Source organism: Coenobita brevimanus, chromosome 37 (genome assembly GCF_032717465.1).
Source record: "Coenobita brevimanus isolate Jiangsu-jjx chromosome 37, ASM3271746v2, whole genome shotgun sequence".
Classification (NCBI taxonomy): domain Eukaryota; kingdom Metazoa; phylum Arthropoda; class Malacostraca; order Decapoda; family Coenobitidae; genus Coenobita; species Coenobita brevimanus.
Window position 1 is genome coordinate 2,987,275 of NC_136990.1, and position 20,000 is coordinate 3,007,274.

At 46.5% G+C, this 20,000-nt stretch overlaps 1 protein-coding gene across 1 annotated transcript in view; it reads right to left on the reverse strand.

Moving 5' to 3' along the window:
- Positions 1-13,690: 13,690 nt before the first annotated feature.
- Positions 13,691-20,000, reverse strand: part of LOC145396370 (uncharacterized) — a 10,637-nt gene continuing 4,327 nt past the window's right edge. The window contains exon 2 of the mRNA XM_080269764.1: positions 13,691-14,794. Within this exon, the coding sequence (XP_080125890.1) occupies positions 13,691-14,794 (1,104 nt within the window). The remainder of the gene's footprint in view (positions 14,795-20,000) is intronic.

Here is a 20,000-nt window from a genome sequence, read left to right on the forward strand (position 1 = left end):
CTCCTCTTCCTCCTCTCTTCCCTCTCTCCTCTTCCTCTCTCCTCCCTCTCCTGTACCCCTTTTCTCTCTTCTTCCTCCTCTCTACTTTCTCTTCTCTTCCTCCTCTCTACTTTCTCTTCTCTTCCTCCTCTCTACTTTCTCTTCTCTTCCTCTCTTCTTTCTCACCTTGTCTTCCTCTCTACTCTTCTCCCGTTCCTGCTCTCTTCTTCTCTCTCCTCCTCCTCTCTTCTCTCTCTCCTCCTCTTCCTCTCTTCTTTCTCTCCTTCTCTTCCTCCTCTCTTCCCTCTCTCCTCTTCCTCTCTTCTCCCTCTCCTGTTCTCTTCCTCTCTTCCTTCTCTCCTCTCCCTGTCTTCTCCTCATCATCCTTCTCTCTCTCTTCCTCCCCCCTTCTCTCTCTACTCTTCCTCTCTTCTCCTTCTCTTCCTCTCTTCTTTCCCTCTTTCTCTTCTTTCTCTTCCACTCTTCTCTCTCTCCTCTTCCTCTCTTCTCCCTCTCCTGTTCCCTTTCTCTCTCTCTCCTCTTCTTCTCTTCTTTCTCTCCCTCTCTTCTCTCTCTCCTCTTCTTCTCTTCTTTCTCTCCTTCTCTTTTCTCTCTCCTGTTCTTTTCTTCTCTCTCTCTCTCACCTTCTCTTCCTCTCTTCTTTCTCTCCTTCTCTTCCTCTTCTCTCTCTCTCCTCTTCCTCTCTTCTCCCTCTCCTGTTCTTCTCTCCTCCTCTTCCTCTCTTCTTTCTCTCCTCGTCTTCCTCTCTTCTTTCTTTCCTCCTCTTCCTCTCTTCTTTCTCTCCTCCTCTTCCTCTCTTCTTTCTCTCTCTCCTCTTCCTCTCTTCTTTCTCTCCTCCTCTTCCTCTCTTCTTTCTCTCCTTTTCTTCCTCCCGTCTTTCTCTCCTTCTCTTCTTCCCCCCCCTCTGTCTGTCTGTCTGTCTGTCTGTCTGTCTCTCTCTCTCTCTCTCTCTCTCTCTCTCTCTCTCTCTCTCTCTCTACCTAACAGTCTCTTATTACCCCCGCCATCGAAATTGGAGGAGGGTATGTATTCAACTACGATTGTCTCTCTGTCTGCCCTTATCTCCAAAAGTTCTTAATAAAATCCAATGAAATTTTGTGGAAGGGTGGGCCATGGGACAAGGAACAACTGATTATATTATGGGCCGGACCCGGATCCTATGTAGTCCACAGCATCTCTATGGATTCGGATTCCTTTTGATGGTATTGGCAATGGTGGAGGTATGCGTCCTCTGAGTGCTGCCTAGTTTTCGTATGTGTTAGTCATGAGCGTTTTATCTTTCTGTTGTGCTGTTTCTCTCCCTCTCTCTCTCTCTCTCTCTCTCTCTCTCTCTCTCTCTCTCTCTCTCTCTCTCTCTCTCTCTCTCTCTCTCTCTTCCTCCCTCAAGGCCGGAAGTGACCTGACCCGGCCTTAGGCATGTGTCTCCCGTTTTTTATGGAGGGAGGGAGGAAGGGAGAGAAGGGATGGAGGGAGGGAGAGAAGGGGTGGAGGGAGGGAGGGAAAGGATGGAAGGAGGGAGAGAGGGAAGGGATGGAAGGAGGGAGGGAGGGAAGGGATGGAAGGAGGGAGAGAAGGAAGGGATGGAAGGAGGGAGGGAGAGAAGAGATGGAAGGAGGGAGGCAGAGATAGGATGGAATGAGGGATGGAAGAAGGGAGGGAGGGAGGGAAGGAAGGGAGGGAGGGAGGGAAGGGAGGGAAAGGAGGGAGGGAGAGAGGGAGGGAGGGAGGGAAGGGAGGGAAAGGAGGGAGGGAGAGAGGGAGGGAGGGAGGGAAGGGAGGGAAAGGAGGGAGGGAGAGAGGGAGGGAGGGAGGGAAGGGAGGGAAAGGAGGGAGGGAGAGAGGGAGGGAGGGAGGGAAGGGAGGGAAAGGAGGGAGGGAGAGAGGGAGGGAGGGAGGGAAGGGAGGGAAAGGAGGGAGGGAGGGAAGGGAGGGAAAGGAGGGAGGGAAGGAAGGGAGGGAGGGAGGGAAAGGAGGGAGAGAAGGAGGGAGGGAGGGAGTACAAAAGAATACAAAGGAGGGAATATAGCAACAGACAGATTCTTTTTTTTTTTTTAGTTATAGCTTTTGTTGATTCTGTTGCTGTTTGCTTTCCTTTGTGCCCTTCTTTCCTCCTCCCCTCCTTCCCCTTCCCCCTCTCCTTTTCTCTCTCTTCCTTTCCTTTCCCTTCCTCCTCCTTCCCCTTTTCTCTCTTCCTTCCCCTTTTCTCTCTTCCTTCCCATTCTCCTCTCTTCCTTCCTTTTCCTCTCCCCTTCTTTCTTTCCCCTCCCCTCCTCCCTCTTCCTTTCCCTCCTCCTTTCCTTATTACTTTCCTCTTCCCCTTTCCCCTCCCCTCCTCCCTTTCCCCTCTCTTCCTTCTCTTTCTCCTCCCCTCTTCTCCTTTCCCTCTTCTCTTTTCTTTTCCCCTCTCGTCTTTCCCTTCCCTTCCCCTCCCCTCCCCCTCCCTTTCTTTCTTTCCATCTCCTCCTTCCCTTCTCTCCCCCCCTCCCCCTCCCCAGAAGCTTGGACATTAGGACTGTAGTGTGGAATGCGGGCTGGTTAAAATAAATCACTTAGTAGCAAACGCTCCGGGGGAAGGGAGGCTGGAACACCGGATATGTGGCCTGGGGATAGACTCACCTCAGGGTTTACCTCAGGCAGGTGGAGGTATGTGGGGGAGAGAGAGAGAGAGAGAGAGAGAGAGAGAGAGAGAGAGAGAGAGAAGTAGACAGGTTGAGACAGACGAGATAGGACGACAGAGAGAGAGAGAGGTTGAGACAGACGAGATAGGACGACAGAGAGAGAGAGAGAGAGAGAGAGAGAGAGAGAGAGAGAGAGAGAGAGAGAGAGAGAGAGAGAGAGAGAGAGAGAGAGTGGTTGAGACAGACGAGATAGGACGAGAGAGAGAGAGAGAGAGAGAGAGAGAGAGAGAGAGAGAGAGAGAGAGAGAGAGAGAGAGAGAGAAGTAGACAGGTTGAGACAGACGAGATAGGACGACAGAGGTAGAGAGAGAGAGAGAGAGAGAGAGAGAGAGAGAGAGAGAGAGAGAGAGAGAGAGAGAGAGAGAGAGAGAGAGAGAGACAGACTGACAGAAAGAGAGAAGAGATAGAAAGAGAGAGAGAGAGAGAGAGAGAGAGAGAGAGAGAGAGAGGTAAACAGGTAGAGACAGAAGAGATAGAAAGACAGGGGTAGAGAGAGAGAGAGAGAGGAACAGAGACAGAGGTAGACAGAGATAGAGAAAAAATAGTAAAAGAGACAGGCAGACAGAGATCGAGAAACACAGACAGAGGTAGAGAGAGAGAGATGAATAGAGGGAGACGGAGATAGTTAGAGAGAGAGAGAGTGAGAAAGACAGATACGAGATAGAGAGAAAGAGAAAGAGAGAGAGAGAGAGAGAGAGAGAGAGAGAGAGAGAGAGAGAGAGAGAGAGAGAGAGAGAGAGAGAGGAACGATAAGAGCAAGAGTCATAATATAAATAAAACAGACTGAGGAGCAAGAATCTAAGGGCTAAGGGCTGAATCAGGGGCAATGAAGGGGGAATCAAGGGCTATAAAGGCTCAGTCAAGTCTAAAACCGCTGAATCATGGGCTATAAAGGCTGAATAACTGTGAATCATGGGCTAGTAAGGGGTGAATCAGAATGGGCAGGGGTTGGGGCATAGAGTGAGGCGATCAAGGACTACAAAGGCCGAATCATGGGCTATAACAGTGGAATCAAGGACCATAAGCAGTGAATCATGGGCTAAAAAGGCTGAATCATGGCTAGTATGGGATGAATCAGAGTGGGCAGGGGTTGGGGCATAGAGTGAAGCTTCCAAAGACTACGAAGGTTGAATCAGGGGCATAAGCAGTGAATCAGGGGCTATAAAGGGTGAATAACTGTGAATCATGGCTAGTAAGGGGTGAATCAGAGTGGGTAGAAATGCAGGGACATAGAGTGAAGCTTCCAAAGACTACGAAGGTTGAATCAGGGTCATAAGCAGTGAATCAGGGGCTATAAAGGCTGAATAACTGTGAATCATGGACCAGTAAGGGGTGAATCAGAATGGGCAGGGGTTGGGGCATAGATTGAGGCGACCAAAGAGTATGACGATTGAATCAGATGGTATAATAATTGAATGAAGGACCATAAGCCGTGAATCGAGGGCTAAAAAGGCTGAATCATGGGCTAGTAAGGGATGAATCAGAGTGGGCTGGAGTTGGGGCATAGAGCGAAGCTTCCAAAGACTACGAAGGTTGAATCAGGGGCATAAGCAGTGAATCAGGGGCTAAAAGGCTGAATAACTGTGAATCATGGGCCAGTAAGGGGTGAATCAGAGTGGGCAGGGGTGAATCAGAGTGAGGCGAGCATGACCACTCTTGATGGCCAGCTTCCGATACCCTGCAGGGAAGCGTTGCAAAAAAAAGAGGACAGCAAGTTGCAAATTGAACACGCAAGGTTGAGAGGGGCTGGTAGTGGGGTAGAGGGAGGGGGAGTGCGTGAAGGAGTGGGGAGGAGAGAGGGAGAAGGGAAAGGGTGGGAAATAGAGAGGGAGAGGGGAAGGGGTGAGGGGAAGAGAGGTAGGGGAAGGGGTGGGGAGTTGAGAGGGAGAAGGGAAGGGGTAGGGGATAGAGAGGGAGTGGGGGGATGAGTGGGTAGAGAGGGAGAGGGGAAAGGGTGGGGGTAGAGAGGGAGAGGGGAAGGGGTGAGGGGTAGAGAGGGAGAGGGGGTGAAGGAAAAGAGGGGTGAGTGTAGAGGAATTGTTTGAAAAAGGAAATGATGCATGGAAAAGTAAGTTATTATCCTTCATTTATTAATTTTCATGTGATTGACTTTGGGTATAGGCAAGACAGTCCGTTCCCTGACACACAAGTCCCCCGGTGTCATAATCCATCACATATCACCACTTCGGCGCTAATACCCACCGTCCATATTGAATACATGCTGGGGCTGCCTGATTTAGAACTGGTGTTATGGTATTATTGGAGTATTAATGGTATACCAGTGGGTCTTGTGGAATATTAGTAACACCATATTGTTCCCTGTTTCATCTTTGGATCGAACCCGCGTCCATTTGGTCACCAGGCAGCATCTCTTACCACTGAGCCACCACCTCTATTTTGGGAATGAGGTATGGATAGTTGGTGAAACAATGAATGAATAATTTGATGCATTTCTGTCGTATGAGAGAGAGAGAGAGAGAGAGAGAGAGAGAGAGAGAGAGAGAGAGAGAGAGAGAGAGAGAGAGAGAGAGAGAACACTAGCCAACGAGGTGATAGTGGTTTGTGGGGGTGTCTTTCTGTGGATTGAGTCGTGATCATCTCAGCCAGCCCCTGCTCAGGCGAGAGAGGGGAAAAAAATGAGAGAGAGAGAGAGAGAGAGAGAGAGAGAGAGAGAGAGAGAGAGAGAGAGAGAGAGAGTCTGAATGAGTGAGGGGTAATTTTGTGAATGAACGAGAAATGACCGATGGAAGAAAGGGTTGTGGAAGAGATGAAAATGAAGTGAGAGAGAGAGAGAGAGAGAGAGAGACGGAGGGGGGAGGGGGTAAGGTAGTGCCCCCCGGCCTTAGCGTGGCGCCCTAGGGAAGCGTTGTTACCTCAAGAGCAAAGGTCCTATATGGTGATCAAGGCAGGAATGCACTCAACTCTGCCTCTCTCTTTCATCTCTCTCTCTCTCTCTCTCTCTTTCTCAATATCTCTTGCTGACTTTGTTGATTTCTATGACTCGTATTCTAGTCATTTACAGAAGGTCCCTAACATCTCTTCCTTAGCGATTTATTTCTGGATATGGCTGGTTAATATCCTTTTGTACATTATTTATGCAGAGTATGGCGATATTGGAAGGATTTATGTACCACAGAAGAGGAGAGTGATGTGTAATGAATTAAATCGCCTAGGAAAAGGTGTTAGGGAGCTTCCTTAACTCGTAAGAGAGAGAGAGAGAGAGAGAGAGAGAGAGAGAGAGAGAGGATCATATCTTATAAATTACGCTCCATCACATACTCAGTCCTGCTTCACATCCTTCTAAAGTGGCACCTGTCGTGAGGAAAGGGGGGAGGGGACGGTGATGGAGAGAGAGAGAGAGAGAGAGAGAGAGAGCTGGTTAGGTGGGGGGCGGAGGGTGGGTGGGGGGGGACAGTGGTGAGCTGAGGACTGAGGGGGCGATGGTGATGTGTGTGCTGGGGGACAGAGAGGGGGGTGTAGAGAGGGCGATGGGGTGGAGGGGGCAGGGTGGCGGCTGAGATGGGGGGCGTGGAGGGGGCGCTGGGGTGGGGGTAGGGAGGGGGCCTTGTGGAGTGCCGCTACTGCCATTAAGAAGCATTTTATTAGTCTTCCTTACAAGATATTCCATTTTCTTTATCTTTTTTTATATGTATCTGTTTATTAATTTCCTTATCCCCATGTTAATTTCTTTATCATACTGACAAATAGATGGATAGAATGACAGATTGTAGCACACACACACACACACACACACACACACACACACACACACACACACACACACACACACACACAAATCCACCCCCACAAACTCACCCATAGACACAAGCACCCACACACCCAATCCCATACCATACTCCCGTCTTCCTCTTCCTCCCTCTCGGCCTCCCTCTTCCTCGCTCTCCCCCTCCCTCTTCCTCCGTCTCCCTCTCCCAGGTGTGTCGGTACTGGCCCGTGAAGCGTATCCTGACTACTACGTGCTTTGGCCTTATAATTCCAAGCCCACTACACGAGTCTTAAAAGGATTTCCTCTTTCACTGGAGCGTGGAGGTTGTGATAATAATGCATGGTTTTTATATGTAGTTTGGGGTGTGTGGGTGGGATTGGGGAGGGATTGGGGAGGGAGGGAGGGGCTGAGGGAGAGAAAGGAGCAGGGAAAGAGGGAGGGGAGAGGATGAGAAGAACTGCAGGAAGAGTGGGGTAGAGTGGGAAGGAAGGAGGAATGGAGGCTGTGATAATTATGCAAGGTTTTTATATCTATTTTGGGGTGTGTGGGTGGAATTGGGGGTTGAGGGATTGGAGAGGGAGGGAGGGAGGGAGGGAGAGAAAGGGGGAATATGAAGAGGGAGGGAAGAGGGAGAGAAGAATTGGAGGAAGGGTCTGGTAGAGTGAGAAGGAAGGAGGAATGGAGGCTGTGATAATTATGTAAGGTTTTTATATCTATTTTGGGGTGTGTGGGTGGGATTGGGGAGGGATTGGGGAGGGAGAGAGGAAGGGAGAGAAAGGGGGAGGGAAAGAGGGAGGGAAAGATAGATGGAATTAGGAAGTGAAGGAAGAAGGGAGGGATGGGGAGGGAAGGAGAGAGGGAAGGAGGTAGAGTTAATGCAGTTTTTATATATAATTTGGTGTGTCTGGGGGGGGGGTTAGGGAGGGAGGGAGTGAGAATGGGTGAGGAGGGAGGGATATGGGAGGGAAGGAAAGAGGGAGTGAAGGAGGGAGGGATTGGAGAGAAGGAGAGAGAGGGAATGAGGCAGGGAGGAGTGGAGAGAGTCAAACACACACACTGTTAGCTTTGTCATGATCGGGGCAACTCTAGTCATCCAATCCGTTAATGAGAGAGAGAGAGAGAGAGAGAGAGAGAGAGAGAGAGAGAGAGAGAGAGAGAGAGAGAGAGAGAGAGAGAGAGTGAGAGAGAGAGAGAGAGTCAATATTTAAACTAATTCCAAGTGATTTTATTTAGCCAGGAGTCATAGGAGCCTGAGTGAAGGTGTAAAGAATAAATCGCTAAGGAATAAGCGTTACGAGTCTCCTTAGCCATCTAGAATAAGGTCACAAGTCACTAAACACAGTCTCTTAACTTATTTTCCATTGCGACTGTTTCTTGTCTAACAGGATCCACGGGCCAGCGGAGACCGAACACACACACACACACACACACACACACACACACACACACACACACACACACACACACACACACACACACACACACACACAAATGGGCATGGTCTGAAATATGGTATGAAAACCCCGTAGATTTTTCTCTTCATCTCGATTTGTTTATCTTTCTGTATATTCTCTCTCTCTCTCTCTCTCTTTGCTGGATCCGAAAAAATCAATATAGTAATTTTCAGAGCCGTCTACGAGAGGATAATGGCGTATGTGATTGATTCTTTGTGTTCCAATATGGCGCTTTGTTGTCAGTCTCACCATGGCAACGACCTTGGCCCTCTCCTCCTCCCCTCCCCTGGCCATATCCTCTTTGACGTCACCTCCTCTCCCCCTTCCCCTCCCCGTCTCCCTCCCCCTTCCCTCCCTCATCGACACCTGGTTATACTCACTATCCTTTCTCTCTCCTCTCCCCTCCCCACTCACGTCATCTCCCCTCCCCTCCACTTCTCTCCCTCTTCCCCCTCCATCATGTCACCTCTCCCTCCCCTTCTCCCTCCCCCTAATTCCTCCTCGCAAGTCGCTCTCTCCCTCCACATTACTTTCCTTCACCTCCTCCCTCTTCCCTCTTCTCGTTGCCTTCCCCCTCTCCTCCTCCTCCTCTCAGTCTTAACTTCCCCTCCTTTCACTTCTTCCTATCTTCTCTCTCTCTCTCTCTCTCTCTCTCTCACTCACTTCCTCACACTCATCTCCCTTTCTCTCCACTCCTTCCCCTTCCCTCTCTCCTCCTTTTCTCCCTTTTCTTCTTCTCACCTCCCCTCTCACATTTCTCCCTCCTCCTCCTTTTCCCTTCTGATCTTCCCTCCCTCTCTCCCTTCCTCTCTTCCCCCTCTCACATTTTCTCTCCCCTCTTCCCCTTCCCCTCTCACCTTCCTTCCCTCTCCTTCCTTCCTCTCTCCCTCTTTCCTCTCCCCCTCCCTCTCCTCCCTTCCTCCCTCCCTCTTCCCTCTCCCCCTCCCCCCCTCTCTCTCTCTCTCTCTCCCCCTGACGTCACTCTGTCCACTCTTACACGGTCATCGTCAGCTTCTGTAATTCCACGTATTGTAATATTAAAACTATCTCTATTCTCTCTCTCTCTCTCTCTCTTAGTGATCAGTAAGGTGTAATAAAATAAATCGCTCAGGAAAAGGCGTTAGGGATCTCCGTCAACCAGAGAGAATACGGAAATAAGTGTTTGGAAGGATTTAAGAAACACAGATCAGTACGGTGTAATAAAACAAAATAAATCGCTCAGGAGAAGGCGTTAGGGAGCCTCGTCAACCAGAAAGAATACGGAAATAGATGTTTGGAAGGATTTAAGCTGCAGGGCAGTAAGGTGTAATAAAACAATATAAATCGCTCAAGATGAGGCGTTAGGGAGCTCCGTCAAGCAGAGAGAATGCGGAAATAAGTGTCTGGAAGGATTTAAGTAACACAGATCAGTACGGTGTGATAAAACAAAATAAATCGCTCAGGAAAAGGCGTTACCTACACTCCTTCGTTCACTGGGAATTTCCGTGTTACTCATTCGCTATTTCCTGGTGACGTGTCTAACCTTTTCTAGTACAGAGGGGCATAGGTGGTGGCCAGGTGGTTGGAGGAGTGGCCTGCTGATTGAGAGGACCCGAGTTCGAGCCCCGGATGTGGTCTGGTGGTTACGGGAATGATCTACTGAGCGAAATGACTCAAACGATCTCTCTCTCTCTCTCTCTCTCTCTCTCTCTCTCTCTCTCTCTCTCTCTCTCTCTCTCTCTCTCTCTTAAAGTTGGGGTATTCATGATTACTCTGTCTCTGTCTGTCTGTCTGTCTGTCTGTCTCTCGTTTGGATTTCTTGAAGCTGATTTTGGTGATATTCCACAACACACACACACACACACACACACACACACACAAACAGACAGATACACACACACACACACACACACACACACACACACACACACACACACACACACACACACACACACACACACACACACACACACACACACACACACACACACACACACACACACACACACACACACACACACACACACACACACACGCAAAGATGGGGTCGGGTCATTTCAGAACCAACCTCGTATTATTCGCATTATTTCCTCGTCTCATCCCGTGTTTTCCCCTCTTTACTTATCAAACTATTTTTTTTTCCAATAAATTTTCCTCTCCTTTTTCCACATTTCCATCCCCCATTTCCCTTCCATTTCTCCATATATACTCCATTTCTGTCCCATTATCTTCCTTTCTTTAAATTCGCTTTTCTTTCTCTTCTCTCTCTCTTTTTTTTTTTTTTTTAATCTGTAGCTCCATCTTTTTCAATATATATATTTTTCATTCTTCCTCTTCCCTGCATCTCCTCTTTCCAAAAATTTCTCTCTCTAACCCCTCTCTCTTTTTCCCATATATTTCTGTCTTCTCTTTTTCCTCTATTTTCTTTCCTCTTTTTTTTCCTTCTAATTTCTCTCTTCTCTCTTTTCTTAATTCTCTCCTCTCTTTCTTTTCTCAATTCTCTCTCCTCTTTCTTTTCTCAGTTCTCTTTCTTTTCTCAATTCTCTCTTTCTTTTCTCAATTCTCTCTTCTCTCTCTTTTCTCTTTTCTCTTTCTTTACCTTTCTCCTCAACTTCTTGTATTTCATTTTTCCTCTTCTCCTTTTTCCCCCTTTTCTCTTCTCTTGTTTCTCTTTTCAATCTCTCTCTCTCTCTCTCTCTCTCTCTCTCTCTCTCTCTCCCCTCCCTCTCTTCCTAGCATACATACCTCCTCCTCCTCCACCCCACCCAACAAGTGACTCACGGTAGGAAATTCTATCCCACGAACGTCACTTAAAACACACTACTGACTCACCTTGGCTCGATCAGCTGACACAGGTAAACAAACACTAATTAGAGGTGACCAGGTGATCCTTGGAATGAAAAAAAAAGTTAATATCTATCTGTCTGTCTAATTTTTCTGTCTATGAATCTGCCTACCCACCATACCTGCTTCTGTGACTGTCTCTGTTTCTGTCTGTCTGTCTGTCTGTCTCATATAGCATACCTCACCCCTTACTCACTCCATGTCACCAGCGTTTCCAACCATCTCTCTCTCTCTCTCTCTCTCTCTTGACGTCAGAAAGAGTACAAAAAAGAAGTCAGCTTTCATCCATATTAACACAGTCTTGCAATGTCCGGATGTGGATTCCGGTTAAGGACGGTTTAGTATGGTTAAGGACGGTTCAGTATGGTTAAGAACGGTTCAGTATGGTTAAGGACGGTTTAGTATGGTTAAGGACGGTTCCACATGGTTAAGGACGGTTCCACATGGTTAAGGACGGTTCCATATGGTTAAGGACGGTTCATTATGGTTAAGGACGGTTCCATATGGTTAAGAACGGTTCATTATGGTTAAGGACGGTTCATTATGGTTAAGAACGGTTCAGTATGGTTAAGGACGGTTTAGTATGGTTAAGGACGGTTCAGTATGGTTAAGGACGGTTCCATACGGTTAAGGACGGTTTAGTATGGTTAAGTACGGTACAGGTGGTATTTTTAGCCATCTGGATAGGGCAGGTGAGGTGTGGAGTAAGCTGACAGGTGGATGTGTGGTTGAGATGGCTTGATTGGTGAAATATTCGGCTCTGTCTGTCTATCTGTCTCATTCTATTTGTCTATCTGTCTGGCTATGTATGTTTGTGTTTCTCCTGTCTATCTATCTGTCTATCTGTCTACCTTCCATCCTTCCTACCTACCCTCCCTCCCTAGCTACCTACCTACCTACCCACCTATCTTCCTATCTACCTACCTCTTTCCTTCTTTTCTTCCTATCTATCATCCTTCCTACCTACCTATCTATCTGCCTGTCCATTTATCTATCTACCAATAACTGTCTGTCTGTTAATATGTTTATATGTTAATCTGTAGTAAGGTGCCTTAATCCCAGAGGGAGTCGTTATGTTCCCTTGTCATTACACTACCTTCCCTCCAACTCACCTCCTCCCACTCACATACCTCTCCACTTTACCTCTCCTCTTCCTCGGTCTCCCCCTCCCCCTTAACCATCTCACTCACACACTCTTCTAGTCAGTCTCTTTCCCCAAACCACCCCAGTCTTTGTCTTAACACATTCAAGCACTTCCACATCAACACCACAGCGCTCCTTCACTTCCTCATTTGTCAATCTCTCTCCACTTAACTTCATATATTCCTCCCAGATAAACTTCTTTGTTCTGTCATAGTATACTTGACACACACACACACACACACACACACACACACACACACACACACACACACACACACACACACACACACACACACACACACACACACACACACACACAGATATGCAGAGACAGACAAACAGATACACACACACACACACACACACACACACACACACACAGTCATCTGATTTCTGAACACCTGTTATATGCGGTCACCTGCCCACCTAGGATATATGCTCACCTGAGACTGAGATTACCTGGAGGGAGTGTCAACATTGGTACTTCCGATGTGTGAAGGTAGGGCACAGGAGACTTCTTAATTCCTATTCCTTGGCGATTTATTTTGCTTATTACACCTTAGCATTGTCTTTCAAGGTGATAGGGCTTAGGAGGCTTCTTAGTTCCTGTTCCTTGGCGATTTATTTGCTTATTACACCTTAGCATTGTCTTGCAAGGTGATAAGGCTTAGGAGGCTTCTTATTTCCTGTTTCTTGGCGATTTATTTTGCTTATTACACCTTAGCATTGTCTTGCAAGGTGATAGGGCTTAGGAGGCTTCTTAATTCCTGTTCCTTGGCGATTTATTTTGCTTATTACACATTAGCATTGTCTTTCAAGGTGATAGGGCTTAGGAGGCTTCTTATTTCCTGTTCCTTGGCGATTTATTTTGCTTATTACATCTTAGCATTGTCTTTCAAGGTGATAGGGCATAGGAGGCTTCTTAATTCCTGTTCCTTGGCGATTTATTTTGCTTATTACACCTTAGCATTGTCTTTGAAGGTGATAGGGCATAGGAGGCTTCTTAATTCCTGTTCCTTGGCGATTTATTTTGCTTATTACACCTTAGCATTGTCTTTGAAGGTGATAGGGCATAGGAGGCTTCTTAATTCCTCTTCCTCGGCGATTTATTTTGCTTATTACACCGTAGCATTGTCTTTCATGGTGTTTATATAATTTAGTTAACATGGTGCTTCCTTTATGTGAAGATTTGGTCATTTGAGTTCACTGTTTTGTAGGTGAAGGGTTAAGCTCCTGTCCCATAGCGATTTATTTTGCTTATTACACCTTAACATTGTCCTTCAAGGTGTTTATGTAATTTAGAAAACAGGCATTACTTGAAGAAAAGATTACCAGAATAAATGAGTTAATAATAAAGGGGTTAATAATAATAACTGAAGGATAAGTTAAAAAATACATTGAATCAGTTGAAGATAATTTATTTACACTAAGAGGAGACGGAGGGACGACTATGCACAGTATATACAAAAATAAATATTGCACGTTTATATGCAGGAGATCACAGATATGGAGGAAGGATAGTGAGGGAGTGGGAGTGGGGATGAGGGAGGGGGGATGAGGGAGTGGGGTTGAGGTGACAGGATAGGTAAGATTGAAGCCTCTTTATGGCAGGGGTGTAGGTAGGATTTAAGTAGCGATTGGCCTACGGAGGAATCCTTAGGGGGGGACCAGGGATGCGGCTCCGGAAATCTTGAGTTGAAATGACCACCTCCGGCCAGGCATATTTCAGAGAGGTCAGAGCCACCCACTGCTACCCCGCTGGCTACACCTCTGCTTTTCGGTGTGTGTGTGTGTGTGTGTGTGTGTGTGTGTGTGTGTGTGTGTGTGTGTGTGTGTGTGTGTGTGTGTGTGTATGTGTGTGTGTGTTACAGTGATGCGGATGTTGGTGACACTGGTGCTTGCGGCTGGACCCTTGTCTTTGCTGAGTGTAGTAGTGCGTGGTTCCTGAGGTTGGTAAGTTTGCTGAAGCCCTTGCCGCAGACGTGGCATTTGTGTGGCCACTGTCCATTGTGTACAAACATGTGGGATCGCAGGTCGCCTGGTGTGGGGAAGGAGCGGGTGCACAGGGCGCATTTATGTGGCTTCTCCTTGACGTGGGTCATCTTGTGGTAGTACAGGTTAGATGATGCGGTAAATCGCTTGCCACAAACACCGCACTGGTGTGGCTTCTCACCGCTGTGGATGCGACGGTGGGTGTTGAGGGAGGAGCTGGTGGAGAAGCCCTTGCCACACACGTCACAGGCGTGTGGTTTTTCGCCCGTGTGTGTGCGCATGTGGCGTTTTAGAAGAGATGGACGGTCGAAGGCTTTCCCACACTCTGAGCATGGCAGCATCGTCCTTTCGCGTCTCTTCACTGGTGCCATGGAGGGTGACATGGGTCCGTTGGAGAGTCCATGGCCGTGTCCTTGAGCAGTAGCGCTGGTGGCTGCAGGAGGGGACTGTGGCGCCAGGCCTTGTGGGATTCTAGGCGCCAGACCATACTGCAGAGGCCTAGTGGGGAACACAGGCGAGGAGGTTGGGGAGAAAGCTGGTGGTGAGGAGGTTGTGGAGGCTGGGGAGGAGGATGGGGAGGGTGAGGAAGATGGCGACATTGCATCTGAGTCCCGGGAGAGGCTGGAGGCTTTGGGACGAGGCGGAGGGGAGGTTAGGAGTGAGCGTGAGAGGTCTAGGGGCGCCTCGGCCATGATGGAGTCGATGGTGGTGCGGTAGAGTGAGGAGCGGAGGAGAGTCAGCGCCGGTAGAAGCAGCGACTCTCCACTGACGTCAGGAAGCAGGAACGCCAGTAACTCAGCGTCAGGGGCAATTTCTCGCACCACCTCGAACACTACGTCTCCTCTCGGCCCCGCACGTCGTCCCACAAGATTTACTTCGTGGCTATACACACCTGCCACCTTCAAAAACCTCACCCAGTTGCACGTGCGTCTCCCAGCTTCGTCCATGGAGTCGTAGCCGCCATACCGTGAGCGAATCTGTGGGGAGGAGGGCGGTTAGCACACGTATACAGGTTAAAAAAAATATAGACGTTAAAGTTAGCAGACGTGAACTATATAGATTTTAAAGTTGGCGGTTTTAAAGTTAGAAGAGTGCTATAGTTTTTAATGCAATATTCTGTCATTTATTTCGTATGGATAAAATTGCAGTTGGGGATAATAAATTTGTGGCCGTACTGATGTGGTGGTTAAATTAAATATACACAAATTTCGACCTGAAGAGGATCCAAGTCGGGCTGAAGTGGTTGAATCTTTATAATAGGCATGATTCCAGGATGTAGGTACGTTTTTAATGGTGGTGGTGGTGGTGGTGATAATAGTGATGGTGGTGATGTTGATGATGGTGGTGGTGATGATGATGGTGATGGTGGTGATGTTGATGATGGTGGTGATGATGATGATGGTGATGATGATGATGATGATGATAAATTTACTTTTCTAGTTTCTCTCCACCTCTCCAGACACTCTCTCTCTCTCTTTGCTATCCTTATCTCATTCTAGTAGTTCAGTTACTCTTCTAGGAGCTGCCTAGCATGGGCCAACCGGCCTACTGGAGTTATCCTCTCTTCTTATGTTCTCTCTCTCTCTCTCTCTCTCTCTCTCTCTCTCTCTCTCTCTCTCTCAAACGACGCAGCCTCTCCTCCCCACTAATTGTCATTCCCGGGCAGTGTTTAGGGATACAAGGGGTGGCCATGATCATAAACAAAACAACGGCCATTTTCCTTTGGTGCAGGTAGAGAGAGAGAGCGTGGACCTGCGTAACACTTCCTCCTGTGAGATTTATTTTGCGGTGGCACAGATATAACCGCGCAGCATACAAATATACCTCATTTTTCTCCCTATCCCCCCCCACCCCCCGAAAAGAAGATGGTGGCCAGAAGGAGGGCAGATTCAGGCTGCACTCGACTGGGTTTGAGTTTAGACAAGCTTGGGGGAAGAACAGTAACAAAAACGCCTTTATTTTTTTTTATGGAAGAAGGAACCCAAGGCCTACAAAACAGTAATGAAAATAGCCCTTCATTTTTTTATTTTGATGCAAGAAAGAAGGAACCAAAGGCCTTAAGAAGTAATAAAAACAACTACATTTTTATTTTTATTTGAAGAAAGAAGAAACCAAAGGCCTATAAAACAGTAATAAAAACAGGTCTTTATTTTTTTATGGAAGAAGGAACCCAAGGCCTGCGAAACAGTAATAAAACAGCTATTACTTTTTATTTGTTTTTTGTTGAACGAATGAACCCAAGGCCTGGAAGACAGGAATAAAAACTGTTTCATTATTTTTTTATTTTTCGTGGAAGAAAGAAGAAACCAAAGGCCTACAAAACTAATAAAAACAGCTATTATTTTTATTTTTATTTTTTGAAGAAAGAAGGAACCCAAGGCCTGGAAAACAATAATAAAACATCTCCATTATTTTTATTTTTTATGCAAAAAAGAAGGAACCAAAGGCCTGGAAAACAGTAATAAGAACAGCTATTATTTTTCATTTGTTTTTTGTTGAAGAAAGAAGAAACCCAAGGCCTGGAAAACTAATAAAAATAGTTCTTTATTATTTTTCATTTTTTATGAAAGAATGAACCCAAGGCCTAGAAAACTAATAAAAACTTCTTTATTATTATTATCATTATTATTTTTTATGGAAGAAAGAAGGAGCCAAAGGCCTATAAAAAGTCATAAAAACAGCTCATTATTTTTTATTTATTTTTTTATTGAAGAAAGAAGGAACCAAAGGCCTGGACGGAACCCACCATTTGTCTACTTCATTAAACGTCAAAGTATTGAGAGGGAATCACTGGAGTCTGAGAGATTTAAAGTGTAATAATGAAAATAAATCGCTATAGAATGAGTGTTAAGAGTGTCCTAACCCAACGGAACTATGGTCAATGATAAAGGCTTCAAATTTAACTTACGCAAACTTTAACGTGTAATATGCAAAACAAATCGCTGAAGAATAAGTTTTAAGAGTGTCCTAGCACAATGGAACCTCGGCTAATGGTAAAAGCTTCAAATTTCACGTGAATATGCAAAATAAATCGCTAAGGAATAAATGCTAAGGTGTGCTAACCCAACGGAACTGCGGCTAATGGTAAAAGCTTCGGATTTCACGTAAAAAACTTCAGATTTCACGTATATATAAATCGCTATAGAAAGAGTGTTACGGCTAATGGTAACAACTTCAGATTTCACGTGTATATGCTAAATAAATCGCTATAGGAAAATTGTTAGGGCTAATGGTTACAACTTCAGATTTCACGTGTAATATGTAAAATAAATCGCTCTAGAAGTGTAATAAAGCGCTATAGAGGTGAACTATACAGAATAAATCCCTACAAATTAAGTGCTAAGGTGTGCTAACCAGACTGAACTAAAGCTATCTATCTATCTATTGCCAGACGCCTTAATCCCGTAAGGGGTGGCCACAAACAAATCGCATCCATGTCGCCCTGTCCCCCGCCATTTCAATGCCCTGCTCCCAGCTCACACACCCCTCTCTCATATACCTCTCCACTCCATCCCTCCATCTCATCCTTGGCCTCCCCCTCTCTCTACCCCCTCTACACCTCACTCACATACACTCTCCTCGTCAGTCTCTCACTCTCCATCCCCTCCGCATGGCCAAACCACCTCAGTGTGAATAAAATCGTCCATCACAGCCTGGGATAAGCAAGACTTTGTTCCTATTAACTATACTCCTTTCACCTTAACTTGGCCCAGATTTTCGTCCTTTGGCAGCTTATTTCACGTAGCTCAGTGGCAGAAAAAGACAATACTACGGCTCTACATCCTTCCCATAGCACTTCTTCGTGACTATACTCCTTTCACCTTAACTTGGCCCAGATTTTCGTCCTTTGGCAGCTTATTTCACGTGGCTCAGTGGCAGAAAAAGACAATACTACGGCTCTACATCCTTCCCATAGCACTTCTTCGTGACTATACTCCTTTCACCTTAACTTGGCCCAGATTTTCGTCCTTTAGCAGCTTATTTCACGTAGCTCAGTGGCAGAAAAAGACAATACTACGGCTCTACATCCTTCCCATAGCACTTCTTCGTGACTATACTCCTTTCACCTTAACTTGGCCCAGATTTTCGTCCTTTGGCAGCTTATTTCACGTAGCTCAGTGGCAGAAAAAGACAATACTACGGCTCTACATCCTTCCCATAGCACTTCTTCGTGACTATACTCCTTTCACCTTAACTTGGCCCAGATTTTCGTCCTTTTGTTGCCTATTTCACGTGGCTCAGTGGCAGAAAAAGACAGTACTGTTCTACGTCCTTTTCATAGCACTTCTTCGTGACTAGCATCCTGTTCTAATGCTGAGCTGTGGTTACAACTCGGCATTCGAGATGGAGAGAAGGTAATTTTTAGGCCATGTTAGTGTAAAAAGGGTATAGCCATCAAGCTGCCATCTCTCCACCTTAAATGTTGAGTTTTCAGAGAGAGTAGGGCTAGAATATGGTGCTAGTCACGAAGAAGTGCTGTGGGAAGGATGTAGAGCCGTAGTATTGTCTTTTTCTGCCACTGAGCTACGTGAAATAAGCTGCCAAAGGACGAAAATCTGGGCCAAGTTAAGGTGAAAGGAGTATAGTCACGAAGAAGTGCTATGGGAAGGATGTAGAGCCGTAGTATTGTCTTTTTCTGCCACTGAGCTACGTGAAATAAGCTGCCAAAGGACGAAAATCTGGGCCAAGTTAAGGTGAAAGGAGTATAGTCACGAAGAAGTGCTATGGGAAGGATGTAGAGCCGTAGTATTGTCTTTTTCTGCCACTGAGCTACGTGAAATAAGCTGCCAAAGGACGAAAATCTGGGCCAAGTTAAGGTGAAAGGAGTATAGTCACGAAGAAGTGCTATGGGAAGGATGTAGAGCCGTAGTATTGTCTTTTTCTGCCACTGAGCTACGTGAAATAAGCTGCCAAAGGACGAAAATCTGGGCCAAGTTAAGGTGAACACAGTATAGCATGTTTTTACGAACACACCATACAGGAGAATTTCTGAAGGTGTAAATATGGAAAATAAATCGCTCAGGAAAAGGTGTCAGAGAGTTAGGGAATGTTAGGGAGTATAGTATTTTTTTTACGAACACACCATATAGGAGAATTTTCGAAGGTGTAAATAAACAAAATAAATCGCTCAGGAAAAGGAGTTGGGGAGTGTTAGGGAGTATAGTATTTTTTTTTACGAACACACCATACAGGAGAGGTTTTGAAGGTGTAAATAAGCAAAATAAATCGCTCAGGAAAAGGTGTTAGGGAGTTAGGGGATGTTAGGGAGTATAGTATTATTATTTACGAACACACCATAGAGGAGAATTTTCGAAGGTGTAAATAAGCAAAATAAATCGCTCAGGAAAAGGTGTAAGGGAGATTACAAGACGGGCCTAAGAGGAAGACGCGGCCGAATGCAAGGATCCGAACACATTAGAAGGGGTTGCGTGGATAGCCTCAAGGGACGTATGAGTAAGCTGTGTCCGGAGGTACTGGTGACTCTGGATTGGGTGGTCCTTTGCCTACCTTGCCTCTGGTGCTCTCTCTCTCTCTCTCTCTCTCTCTCTCTCTCTCTCTCTCTCTCTCTGACTCCCTCCTTCCGTCCTTTTTTCCACACTTTCTGTCTCTGTCTCTTTCTGGTCTCTGTCTGTCTGTCTGTCTGTCTGTCTGTCTGTCTGTCTCTCTCTCTCTCTCTCTCTCTCTCTCTCTCTCTCTCACACACACACACACACACACACACACACACACACACACACACACACACACACACACACTACTTCCTTTTATCCAGTCAGAGGGCCATATGTATGCATGTAAGATGGGGCATATGAGTGTGGAATGAGAAAGAGATTCCTTCTGTGCCACCTGCGACAGAGAGAGGCTTAGGTCTCTCTCACTCTCTCTCTCTCTCTCTCTCTCTCTGTCAGAACATAGTTTTGTCTGAATTGACTCTAAAATCTGGAATCCACCTCTCTCTCTCTCTCTCTCTCTCTCTCTCTCTCTCTCTCTCTCTCTCTCTCTAATTTGCCTCCGGGGATCCATTTCATAACAGCCTTGAATCATTGTGCTCGCCTCTCTCTCTCTCTCTCTCTCTCTCTCTCTCTCTCTGATGCAGTAAATTGTAGGTGAGGAAAGTAGCCCAGGCCTCATACTGCCAACATTACCACCACTACCACCACTGCCAACATCACTATTATCACT